The sequence below is a fragment of the Ascidiella aspersa genome, chromosome 4, assembly GCF_963924565.1.
Source record: "Ascidiella aspersa chromosome 4, kaAscAspe10.2, whole genome shotgun sequence".
Taxonomy (NCBI): domain Eukaryota; kingdom Metazoa; phylum Chordata; class Ascidiacea; order Phlebobranchia; family Ascidiidae; genus Ascidiella; species Ascidiella aspersa.
Genome location: NC_139450.1, coordinates 9,143,727 through 9,157,876, shown reverse-complemented (window position 1 = coordinate 9,157,876; position 14,150 = coordinate 9,143,727). Strand labels below are relative to the sequence as shown.

General features: G+C 44.1%; 1 protein-coding gene across 1 annotated transcript in view; it reads right to left on the bottom strand.

Annotated features, from left to right (window-relative positions):
• Positions 1–14,150, bottom strand: part of LOC146147040 (uncharacterized) — a 104,499-nt gene that overhangs the window by 25,753 nt on the left and 64,596 nt on the right. The window contains exon 12 of the mRNA XM_083387901.1: positions 2,879–2,911. Within this exon, the coding sequence (XP_083244027.1) occupies positions 2,879–2,911 (33 nt within the window). The remainder of the gene's footprint in view (positions 1–2,878; positions 2,912–14,150) is intronic.

Genomic DNA, 14,150 nt, shown 5'->3' with positions numbered 1-14,150 from the left:
GGGGACAGTGGCAGCCAGAAGCTCGAGCCGTTTGGTGACGCTAGAAACCCGCTCAAGGGCGACCAGCGTCGCCGAACCTCGGGACTGCTTTCGGGCTCACTGGCAATCCCACTGGTCGCTCGTTTTCGCTGGAGCTTGGCGTGAGGTAGGGAAGAAAACGAGGCGCGGAGTTCGGCCTTGAGTGACAGCTTGCCTTCCGCCACCAACGGCAGGTTTTTAGGGCGGCTTTGCTCGATGACGTCATCGGCGCTATGGCGCACCGATAGACGACGCAAGGATTTCATTTCGTGACTTGTTGGTTCTTTACGAGTTACAACAAAATTACCTAGTCTGTTTGGTTGGTTGGCAGCCACCAAACAACGTTGAAGAATTAAACTGGTAAAATACAAAGACAAATAATAACCCAACTCAAACTTTGAGCAAATACTCTGTCATATAACACAGTTAAATAAGTTGCTGCTGTCTCACTAAGGGCCTGCCGAATCACTGTTCTTAACTGTCAAAGATAACTGATATGCTTCCAACGTTTTTAGAGCGAATTTTGTCCGCCTGCTTCGCCCTGGCTTCCAGTTGGAATGCTGGGCGTAAACTGTCCTAACACCAGCCTATAGGCAACCCCATGTTGACTCACGCTGATTTATACCTGCAACCTATAATGCACTTTCGCATTTACTCACGGCGTCGTGCAACGCGGGTTCGCCGCCTGCTTATACGAGCAATGCTCGCTTGGTGCCAACCGCACGAAAATAACGCGACTTAAGAACAAACACGCAGCCTGGCAGCTCCGGGGCGAGTGAGGCCAGGTAATTTCACGCACGCTGGTCAGATCGGGTTGCACCTAGCCGCCCGCCTTCCGTCTGCCTTGTCCTCGGCGCCGCGGTCTAAGCTCGGCGGGTCGCCTATTGCCCGGGCGAATATTTCGCGGGCGAGTGTCTTTCCGCAATGCGCGCGTCCCACGAGAAAACGACGCCTGGAATCACAGAAACGCTTGGCGATGAAGCGCTCTCGACTTTCGAGCGCGCTCGCGTCAAAGGGCTCTGTGTAAACACGACAGCGTCCAGCGGCGCGAGCTGTTTTCCCTGGTCAGTCACGTTGTCAGAAACTCCTAAACCAACCGAAATAATTGCCGCGCACTTGCAACTGTCGTCGACGGTTGCATTTCGACTGATCGCGCTGACTAGCTACTAAATGCGACCGAGTTGCACAATAAAGCAAAAACAAGGCGGACATTGGCTCCTTGGCACCGTTATGCTGACTACTGAGGTAAGGTAAAGTCCTGACAAAGAACCTGACCGGGCACTTAGTTAGTTGCATGTATGCTTTGGGCGCCTTTTTTGAAGTTCAGGCGAGCCAGGCGCACGAAATTTACATCCGTCTTTCGAGGGCGAACAAAGGAAAAAGAGAAGCAGTTCCGGCTACTACTACCTCGCAAAATGTTTGCTCTCCCTCACCCTGAAAGCTAAGCAAATAGATATTTAAAAAGCGCCTGTCAAAAGCCCTTCTCTGAAACTGTTAGTACGCTTCCAAAACAGTTCAACGTAATAAAACAGTGATATCCGCCTTTCGCTCAATGCAGGCGCCCGAGATTTTTAAGCTTTCCATTAGTCGCGCTGAACAAAGCAGCTGTAGTTGCTGCGTTTGGCGTTAATTTATTTATACAAACCACTAACCGGACGGAATTATTGCGATCGTTTTACACAAATTCAAAACCACCAGCCCTCGACAACGGGCGCGTGTTGACTTTGGCTTATGAAGGTCGCGGTCGATTGAGCCGACTAAGCGATAGCTAAAGCGAGGAATTGAGGCGAGGTTCGTTTTGTTCCGTGTTTTTTTTTTCAAAAGCTGCGAAAGCGAATCGAACCGCTTTGAACTCGCTAGTCAACCAGGCCACCGCTGCTTGCCAATGAGCTGTGAAATGCCTCTCGCAATGTGTAGCGAGCCCGGCCAGAAGTTGGCCGCCCTACTAGAGAGCTGCGAAGCTTGTTTTTAAATTTTCGAAAAGTCAGAAACCGGCGGGAGACCTCCAGTCTACTGCCTTTTACCACAGGAGATATTAAGTTTCCGCCCTGCACTTCGTCTTGGCGCTCAAGGCTAAATAAAATGATCTAAAACCTTGCCCTGTTTTCAAGTCCTGCTGTATTTAAACTAACTACAGAAAATGTGGAAACAAATATTATATTTAAATGATTTTTAAATATCCTTTCGGATTATGTTTAAATAATTTTTCACATACAGCTTTTAATTTTGTTTTAAGTTTGTCTGAAATTAACCACTTCCTTTGCAAAAGTAACCACTTCCTTAGCACACAGCTCAGTTCTGTTTGTTGTGCTTCTATTGCACAATATAAATACTCTAAACTCTGCTCGACCTTCGTCCCCCGTCCTACAAAAGCAGCAAAGAGAACAACTGCAATAAATCTAGCCTGCATAGGCAGCAGCGCCCACATAGCGGCACAGAGATTTGTCCAACCGCCAAGCAGGCCAGCAGCGCATGACTAGCCGGGGAATAAAAAACAACTCGGCTCTATTGTTGCGTGAGAATGCAGCCGTTTGTTCGCATATACATAGGGAGAAAATGGCAAGGGCGGCCGCGCGCTATTATCGCACGCGCCACTTGCCCTCTCGGGGGATAAATCGATGACGACCAGGCAACGTCATCAATGTGCACCCTCTCGAAAAAATCGCGTCGTTTGGGAGGAATATGAGTGGATGTGGGTGGAAGGTGTTGTTGTTTTTTGTGTTGTTTTTTTAGAAAACATGTTTGCGTGACGCTTCTCCAACCGCGTTGTACGTGCAAAGGGTCCGTTCAATTAAATCACAGTGATTGTAAATCGGTTATCAAAACAAATTTAAAAAGCTATAGGCTTATTGGCACTTACCGGGCTGTCTTGAGGGTGAGCGGTGCGTCGCATCTGAAAAACAAGGCAAGTACAATGTTAGAATTGCACAGCCTTAACATCAATAAAAAACATTTATACGAGTATAATATCGTTAGCGCTTTCCCTATACGCGAAAACAAGAGCGGCTTTTCTGGTCGGAAGGCATTTTTTCATCCCCACTTACGAGATAGGAACCGCAAAGTTTTGCGGAAGTTTCGCCTTCCGGGTAAATCGTTTCGATTGCGGGATAAAATTAACGTGAAACCGGACAATGGTCTGTGTGGAATGGAAAATGTGGAAACTTTGTAGTTACCCCGATTTGGAAGCTTACCTGTCGGGCCGCGCTTTTCGCTGTCGGAGGACTGCCGGGCTCCGAACATTATCAAACCATTTCATTTCGGGCATGGTTTCTTTTATTAGGAATAGACGGAAACTGAAATTCGGCAGCAGTTGCTTTATATAAGGCCTTTGAATGAAGAGAGAAAGATATTCAGCTGTCCGTCAAACGCGTCAATGAAGGGAATTAAAGGTTAGCCACAGAGGCGTGCAAATGCCTAACAACTTAGGAAAATAAACAGGCGCTGCTGCGAAACAACAAGACGGAAAAAAGAAAAACACCGAGTTTAGGGCACGGAGAGAAAATGACTGTCAAAACACGCCGGCGACTACCTCAGCCCGAACGCCGTTTTTTTTCGAGCTTTTATTTTTGCAACGGCTTACCGGCATTGTGCGCGCGCGCTCTCACGCATGCGCATTGCTTACGGTTGCCGTAGCGACGGGTACGATCGAGGAGCATTGACGCCAATCATTCGATGAGTGATTTCATCATCGACCGGTTTAAGCGCAATCTGGGACGACTGCTTGGACCTTGTTTGGGTATAAACGATTGCATCTCAATTGACAATTGCATCATGCCCTTTGACACAGCTTGAAAAGGTCGCCCGGGTACAAACGTCGAATGTTTACTGCGCTTAACACCTGCTGTAAGTAGTTTGCTCAATTTCTCAACATTTTCCAATATAGTGTTGTTTGCAACCGAGTAACAAACACGAACATATCATTCCAGAATCGCCGTGTTTACAAAAAGTCGCACTGGACAGCAATCATATGATAAGACGCCGGAAAGACCAAAATGCAAGGAAGTCTTTTTAACAAACCAAAACATCACGACTTAAGCCCTTTGAGGTTAATCTAGATATTTCGATTTCTACTCACTTTAAATACTTATACAGTCGCGCTAAATTTTTGAATCCTGGCTGCACTAGAGAGGACTTATAAATACAAAAAAACATATCCGCTGTGCGGCGCAAGGGAGTTTGCCCAAATGACTTGAAACTGGAATAAAATCGACTGACAGTAAACGAAATGTACCACATAACATTATTATTGTATATAACAAAACATGCGTACGTCGGATTTAGATCAATCTCAATGCGTGTTTCATTACGGCTTACAGAGATTTTGCGTCATCAGATAAACCCAACTCACGCTTTTAACACATGAAAACAGTAGAAAACAGCACTTTGAATGGTTTCGACGAACTAAAGCAATATCCTGTTGTTAAAACACTACAAAAGTGTGCGATACTTAACAACCGTGTGGAGAAAATACACAAGCCAAGACCAATGGGACACATTTACGAAAATGCGTCATTAATATTGCGTCGGTGGTTGAGGCGTTTCAATAAACACAATAAATCCGAAAAATGATGGCGACGTGGCGCATTGTAGAAAATATATCACGACGGCGCACATTTTTATTTGAAGCTGTGTTAAATTTGCAACAAAACCTTTACCGTCTTGTAGACACAATAATAACAAACTTTTCTTTGTAAAAGGCCGTATCTTTCTCATTTTAAATAGAGGAATCAGGTGACACTATACGTAAAGACACATCGTATTGAATTTCTCGACAAGCTGTTTTGAATTCTCGACAAGTTTTCACCCGAAAATATAATTTGTCTTTACATAGTGCCACCTCATTCCTCTATTAACGAACCTATTAATTAACGAACATACCCAAAGGGCTGTTTTATATTTTGTGCGCCTATTATCACATCTAATGAGCCACCTTACAGACGTCTCGGCTGACTTTTGCTATCTTGCGATTCGAGGGCGTGTCTATTGACACAAGGTGCCTGCACCAATTGCAGGAACGAGCGTGCGAACAAAACGATGTTTGCGCATATTGCCTGAATGTGATGTGCCATTCGCGCCGCCTTTCCGGAACAAATGCCACATGTTTCGTGACGCGACCAGGGCAATAACAAGTGAAAGCTCGCAACACAAATTTCGCTCCAGTGTCGCAAAGTACAACCGCGTGACAAATGGATTATTCAGGGTTTCCACACAAGTGGTGCAAAAACGTTTCTCAAGACTTCTATCCTAAATCATGAGCTCGATCTAACCACATGGCAAATTCCCGACCTCTAGTCTAGGCATTACTTTCCAACATTTCCTACACACAATGCAATAGGCCTTTCGAAACCCAGACAAACACATTATGGCAACTACACACACCAGAATCATTAGTGGGATTAGTTTCTCAAATAGGAAAACTAAGCAAAGGATGTATTTAAAGCTTTCCGCGAAAGGCCACTGTATGTGTACAGAAAATTCGCTTGCTTAGTCTGTCCATTTACCCTATACTCTGTAAAGCAACGCCTGGAATACATAAATAATACATCGCCGCGTAAATCGTACCGGGCATCTCGACTGCGTTAACGTGAGACGACAAGCCAACCAACAGATTGCGTTTTGCTGACACTCTCAAACTGAATCTAACCACGATTGCGCCATTCTGTCGACCACCAAGTACACCTTAATGGGTTAGGTCATCAACATTTCGTCGCCTACTATGACCAGAGGTTGACTTCTGCTATAAATAACAGCAACAGAAACTACCCTTAGATAACGGTCCACACCAAACGCTTAACATGACAGTGTCATTACAAAAGTAGCCAAAATAGGACGAGGTTCAAAACGTTTCGACGGATGCTGATTTGAGCTCGACAGTCTAGACTCCACCCCTCTTTAGTGAACATTATGTTCACACGACTTTGCACAAAAGCGGCAAAACTCGACCGGAAGCTGTCAGGCTAAACTTTTTGGCACTTTTCCTTGTGTGGTCAGCGGTGGAAATTAAATTTTAACGAACACATCCGTTTTTGACAGGTCAACACAATTCGGCGGTCGGTATTCTGACGAGCTGACGGCATCGAAAAAGGAATGCTAGGAACGCAATCTATATCTTCTTTTTGCGAAATTGATATCAACGTCTCCACCTTAATGGCCGCGATGTCTAGAAGCCGAAATTAAAAACGCATAAAACGGCGTCCGGAATCCTCCAAAAACCGTGGTCTTTGCGGCTCGAACGACTAGCAGAAAAAATACCAGGCAGAAGAACGAACAATAAACACGCGAGTTGATAGCAGAATACGCGCTGCTGCGGTCAGCGGAAAGGGCAAACAACCCGCAATGCCACAGGGCCTACTCTACAGGAAGCCACTGTTTATTTGACGAACAGAATAATACCGGCTGTAGCGATGGCTCTATGAGTCTATGAGAAGACAGATTGCTGTTTTCACCACGCGGTCACGACGCCGTCAATATTTCGGCTTAATTTGACAAAGGCACACTCACGCACGAAGCACAAGCTTGGCTTAAATTGACAGCTCTGCTGGTGAATACGAAAAATCGTTTAACACGCCTCTGGTCGCATACGTAGTGGTGTGAAACATGTTAAAACCTGGCGGCGACTTTTTATCAATCGCCTTGTTACGCGGCCGATTGCTATAGGGCGCCGTTTCGCTTAGACACGACTGGACTTTTTAGTGAATAAATCATTACCAGTCCGACAGCTTGCGTTACAGTTTCGTCCAGAAAACTGACTGGCGTTAATTAACGGTGTTGACTGAGTCTGAAACCAAATGGCGCCGTGCTTTTCGGGCGTACGATATTTTTATTATGCTGTTCATGTTAACGCACTACCGACTTAGCAAAACGTTACCTAACCTGATAAATAAGTAGCATCGTGTGCATATATTTCGGGGAAAACAAGCGGCAAAGCAATAAAATGTATCTTGACATATAAAGCCTCGCTTAATCGACTGCACGCCTTTTACGCGATTTTTACGACCTAAATTAGTTCAGGGTGCTTAAACTATCAGATAACACGTTAAGAGCGGTATAACCGCCCTATACGGCCTCCACGTATAACGTGACTTATCCACTGCTTATATATAATTCGCACGCGCACTTTTAACCTTGTCAACACTTTGCAGCAAATTTCACGGAGTTCGTGAACCAATCTATCAAAATATAAACTGTTGCTAGCAGGCATGATAATATAAATAAAAAAACAGTTCATCTTGTAATTACAATTACCAGAGGAGCTGTTTTTTTTATTTATATAATCTATCAAAGTGCCTATACTCTACTATATACGATCACCCAACTTTATTTAAACACTATCAGTTCGTCTTCGAAAATATTTTTTTCTAATGATAGATGTTACATTCTTACTTGATTGAGTTGTGGTACCTACGGTATACTTGAATATAAAGCTAATTCGGTTTCGTCTTTGTTTTGAAATCTCTTGGCCTTCGTACGAGCTCACGAATTTCACAACAGCCTAATTCGCACTACACCACATCTTAAAAACTAACAACTCGAATTCCAAATAAAACACAAGGCGAGAAAAGCTGCCAGAACCAGTACAACACGAGGCGAGGCGCTGAGACAGACAGCATGCCACAAGTAATTCGCACTCCGTCCGGTCTTAGTAATTGAAACCAGTCTTACACGCATGGGTGAGCATCGCGGCAGCAAGGCCAACTGGTAAGCACGTGATCTGCTGATTAACACTGCTCTCATTTCGCCACGATCAAACAGCCAATTGGTGACTAGACAATCGACAGTGTTAACAATACTAATTAGTTGGCGACACTCAGGTCCTAACCAAGGTCTCATACCAGCCGCCGTTTGCATGCAGTTTTGCATTTTAAAAGTTAACAAACTTTTGTCTTAAGCGCTGCGGTGTTTCGACTCGCTGGACACTGTTCAGCGTTAAATTGAGAAACGGTTGCTGTTGACAGAAAGGGCGTCGGAAATTTGCAGCGATAGCAACGGGCGCCCGCGAAAACTTTGCCTCACCTCTAGCGCGGTTTAGCTCGGGACAAGGTATAGCGAAGGAGAAATATCGCCGTGAAACTTTTGTGGCACGCAAAAATTTCCAGCCGACGCGATAAGCATCGGTACACGGTTATTTACCGTAATCGGCTTGTAGGCGTCGCGTAATTAAGCGAAGCCGAGGGAGACTGACTCATAGCGAGATCTGATTTTTCTCCTCAGCCCACGTACTACCACAACCTGAAGGCAGGTGTGCACTTGACTAAACTTTCTGCTGTTACAACGAGAGCCTTGGAGTACCCATCGCGCAGCTGAAGCTGATAAACAACAATTAAGCGTGATTTCTGCCGAGTGCCATTCGATTTTTTTTTCAAGTGATCATATTTGGGTCAAAAAAATTGAATTCGGTTAAACATGATGGAGAAAATGAGGCTGGCCTGATTAACTGCATGAGTCACAGCAGAACACGTGAAGGCGATTTGCGCGAAATTGACAACATAGGGACTTAATAAGAGTTACTCCGCTCAAGGCCAAATACAGACATCAAAAGCTTTTCGTAACGTATAATGTCATTCCCTGGGTTAGTAAATTTCTCCAAAATAGGTTCTAGATTTCAATTATCTCCTTAAAGCAAATATGGTGCGGGATTTTCCATGCAAAATAACATATCACTTAACAGTTAACACCAAGCGGTATTTTGCAAATTAGGCAATGTTCTAAAATTGCAGAAAAAGAGATGAAATTTACGCACTTTAATGGGAGAATGACAATCTCATAAATAACACTAGAACCAGGTACGAAGACAAATATCTGACAGACCAACGACGCATACGGTATATAACTTTTTTTCCAGGCACTCAGATTAGCCAAGGGCGTTTTACACGATTTTCCACAAAAAAATACTAAAATTGGCTTTTTAAACAGATCGGTCGACAACGATTCCACAATTCCTACCTGCGATACACAAACGACATTTCGCGAAGTTAAACAGTTAGCAGCTTTCCGACTTTCCCTGTATAGTATACTGGATCGCGCTGCTATTTGCGCAAAGCTTGCGGAAACAGATGTTAAGCGCCCGGTCAAACAAGCGACGCACCGGCAACGACAAGACGCTGGGCAAAGCTGGTATTTGAACAGAAACCAGAACAGCCTGGGAAATCAATCTTGAAGACAGAAGCAGCGCTGTTTCGCCAGCCAAGCTCGCGGCCGTATTAATCAAACCGCAACACCGTACTGGTAGGGGGGAAGCGGTGTTGACAAACACAGGAAGCCGGGCGATGTTACTTTCCCACAATATTTCTTTACTAAGTTCGCCGTAAGGGTCAAGCTGTGTAGCGTTTACTACAGGGAATCTGATCAAAACAAGATGACTCAAAACGAATTAAAACTTGTACTTTAAAAATAAAATAAAAATAACTGGCAAGCAACCCGCCCTACCACTAAGTTTGCTACTGTAACTCTCTTGAATAATGAAAAACTTTCAAACTTATATTGCAACAACAAATCGCCGTCAGCAATCGACACCCTTATGACGTCACAAACGATCCTTGTGACTACTGGTGACGACGACATCACTGACGTGACGTGAAAAGCCGCGTTTCCGTGAGACTGTATAGACAGCGGGTCGCCCGTCTATGAAGTCAGATATAGAAGCCGCTCTAAACACGTAATTCCTGAAGACGCGCTAAGAGCGCAGCTTTCGTCATGAAACAATCAGCCAGGAAACCCGTCAAAGGTGAGTCGGCAAAAAGAGGTTTAGCGGCTGATGAAACAGAAGAAACGACCTGCTGAAACGAAACTAGGCGTACGGTATAAATAAACGCAAAAACGTTCGAACAACTGCTCCAAACGTTTAGACATCGCTCTACAAGCGAATCATATTCTTGGATTTTGTTTTCGTGCGGAAGCTCATACCCTGGGGAGGCGACCGGTCCCTCAGCAATTGTCAACATCCTCTTTCAAAGCAAATCGCTTGGGTTGCTTTATGTGGAACGCGCAAGTCTGATTCGGTCGCCCACTCGGTCAATTGACAATTACAAGGTGACGTGTGGGGCATATATCTCAGCAAAACAGGAGTTTTTCCACGATTACGTGTTGAAAACAAATTTTTTCGTCGAAGGAAATCCACGTCCTTATCGATTCAACGGGAGCGCAGTTAACTATCGCGGTCATTTTTATCAGAACGCGGCGAGTGAGCGATTTATGCGGTTTTAAGCCAAAGCAAAGATCCAAACCGGTCTTACTTAACCTTTTGGTAACCGCCTTCTAAGATGGAACTTAACAATGTGTAGGAGGCCATTTTGACAATGATATGAGATGCAATCTTCAGATGCTAAATGACAAAAGATAGTATAAGCCCATCGGATGTTAAACATTTTAATCCTTGAACGTACGGCAAAATTTGAAGTCATTCTTATTGTAGAACCCAAGTTGAACATATTTTTAAAAGGAGTAATTGCAATCCACGAAATTTGCCTTTAGGAATAACGCCACTAAAAATGAACCAATGATCTAAACGCTTATGACTACATTCAGTAGCAACATACAAATGTGTTTGGCTTTTAGTCAGCTCAACCCTTTCCGGGTACGACATCACAAACGTAGCATACGGCATAGAATATATGTTTGCACAGGTTCGACTAACATTGCTTGTTAAAGGAAACACGAAAACACGAAAAAGCAGATAGGCCCTGTCCTTTAGCCCAGTCAACATTCCTGTCCAAATAAGGCAGCATGCCCTGCACAAGATATTACAAGCTAGTTCCAGCATTTCTCCCCGCAATCGAGTTCTCACGACCCTAGTTCAAATCACGGACATCACGTGGCAAACTCATCGTCCCTTGCCAGTTGCATCACGACATTAGTCGTTTCCCTTAAGTGCCTGCTGACCCGACTGGTGTAGCTGCGACGACACGGAGCCGATCGGCTGGCAATGTTGCGCAAACAGCGGCGCTCCGGATTCAAAACACGCACCTGGTCACACGCTACCATTGTGACGTAATAACAGGAAATCTTTTTGCTTGGCGCTCGTTGTTTTTACTCCTGTTGGAAGACTACGCGTGTCTTTTGAGCGAATTCATTTAATTCTTAATTTAATTTATTTTGTTTAATTTTAAAGAAATAACTTAACTTCTTGTGTACAATCTGCAATCTAGTTTATATTCTGGCATTGTTTGTCCAAGTAAATTTAATTTCTGGCAAACAGAAAGCTTAAACTGGCAATTTCGACCTTTTTTGCATTTAAACCACATTTCGCACTCAATCTCGTGAAATGGCGAACTCTGGCAGATTGCCAAAACGCTGGATACGCGACAGCATCATTAACAGTGCCAAAGTTCGCGACTGATTAAATGTTGTGTCTTCGCCCAAATATAATATAATTGGTTTGCTAAACTTAGCGCTAACGACTCACGACTCGATTTAAACCTAAACCTAGATGGCACTTGTTCCGCAAATGACAGTGCAGGTCGCCAGTCCGAAACCGGCAGATTGCCTCGATCGTGTTCAACGTTAAATACCCTCGCCACAATTTCGACACATCTCCAGTGCAATCGTGCACGAAACTTGCATATTTTGAGTCAAACATCCCGCAATATAACTTGACACGGTCGACTTTGGTCGTTGAACCAACTATTTAATTAAACTCTGCCTATTCCTTTGTTACCCAATGAAGATAATAACGACCAAGAACTATCGTGTCGTCTATAAAGCGACGATTTGCACCCAAGCTTCGGGATATCCAATTTTTGGCTTATAGGGGGAGATCGATTTGGATTTGTCGTGCACGAAATAAAAATATACAGTTGCGGTTTGCGCGTCTTTAAAACGGCCTTCACGCATGAGTCACTCACACACACCAAAACCTGCCATTTCCTCGAACAACACAAATCCAGCAATTTTCCAACATGTTTTCAACCTTTCCACAGTATCAGATTAAAGGGCAAACTTAAAATGGCAACTGTTGTACGGTAGCTGAAGCACCTAACTCGGTTCTAGCATAACTCCTAAACCAATTCAGATACAAATCGTTAATCAACTCAAGCAATAAATCCGTTCTGTCGCGCATTATACAGTTGTGTACAGTCGAATACAGCCCTTCGCGTGGACGCAGTTTCTCAAGCCATTCAAGGCGAGCGATTGGATCGAGTGTCACGGAAAATCGCACATATTGCCACGAATTATCTTTAACAAGAGCCGACAGCGTCGTTGCCCGATGACCCGGGTGCGTTTGATCGGCGCTTATGCCGGGGTCAGGGCCGGAAACGTAATGTGTTTAGGGCCGACCGCGCCCGCCTGTTGTGTACGCGGGATTGTTAGTATTACATAAGGTGCGCTTATTCGTCTTGGGAAATGGACGGGAAGGCTTTCGCTGGTGAAAGCCTTTACAATTCCGCGTATTAAATATGACATTACCATCATACTAAAACCAAAACGAAATTCGTGTTGTCCGAATCGCCTCCAAAGTTATCATAATCCTGTTAATTGTCAAAGGTGTGAAACCACAAATGTACTTTTTGCATAATAGCGTCCGGTGTATTAGGCCGCTGGTTGACGTCTGATGTATTCTCAAAAGAGGCTTAAACGTCTCATCCAGTAAATCCTGCAGGATTTCCGCGCGATTCGACAAGGTTTGCAACGTGATTTGCAAGGAGATCTATCTCTTTATACAAGACATTGATGAAACGAATGTACCAGCGCGGGCAGGACGCCTAATCAGCGTTTCGATTTCCGCTCCCCAAGATAAACTGTCTCAGGATGTTTTTGTTGTTGTTGCTTTTCTTTTTTAAGAGTAGGAACTCCTCGCCAAAAATAGGATTCAACTGTTTAAAATTTATACAACTTTACCCGGAATTAAAAAGTAAATTGATTGTGGCGGTATTAGACAAATGTAAAAAGTAGCAAGAAGATGACAGATAAGGGATCATTAAAATAGCATTACAACATGTGTTGGAATTGTTTATAATTAACTACCATCGTGTCAAACAATAACGAAATGTTTTCAGAACAGGGGCAAGCCCACTATTACACTCAGCACTCGGGTATATCGAACAGCGTTTGTCTTCTTCTCTTAGCGATCTTTGTCTGATCCCAATTAATCGGACCTATACGAGCGAATAAAATGGATTGTAGAGCGCCTATAACTGCAAATCAGCTGTCAATTAACTACGTCAAGTACGTGTTATTCCAGCTGTCGAACCATAAACAATCATGTATATTGTCGTATTGACAGCAGCCAATTGCGTTTGCTCTTAGAAACACAATACGCCAAGCAGCCGTGCCAAACTATCGCAATAAGCCAACAATCGAACATTTATGCAGCGCAAGTTAAATCGTGACAAAAGTGCGCGTTTCGCTGCGCACGAAATAGCTGTGCTGCGTAACGCTGGGAATTTTAGATTGATAGATCTAAGTTTGCACAATAGAAACATTCGAGTGACCGCAGCAACTGCATGACGTCACGATGACGTAAGAAAATGTTTTCGCTCTCGTTGGGAAACCTCATACCACCTTATGACTGCACCGTAACTTCTCAGCGCGCTTTTATTATTTACATCAAATCGTTTACATTCACTGTTCCTAACAGGCATAGTAATATTAATCAAAACTGCTACTCTGGTAATTGTAATTTTTAAACAACGTTTCGGCAACCTATGCAAGTCGCCTTCGTCGGGGTGAATGACACCGAAAACTCGTAGTACAATGGAAAGCTCACAATATATAAAAAAAAAACATGAAATGTATGGAAAATCATTTTTATTTCAGCTAAATTTAGTTTAGGTAAACAGTCTGTTTGTCAAGGCACTATACGGCTGTGTACAAAAATAACCGCAATTACGCGATTATGCCAAAAGGTGGCAACAAGGAAACCAGCGACGTCAGGAAATCCTTCCAGCCAGCATAGCACATTTACCGGCAACCCTACAAATAGGGGCTTACCGGGTGCAAAGTAAACACGGCTTTGGGCGAATTGCGCAACAAACGTCTTCATATGCACAAGAGAGGTGACCGTCGTTGGTTTGCGACCCGGCTAAAACAACATCTGTCCGAGTAAGACGCAGTCGATTATGTGCCGACCCGATTTGACACCCGAGCCAATAAGAAGCGGGGACGGTGATTGACGCCCGGGGGGCACTCGGGCCGGG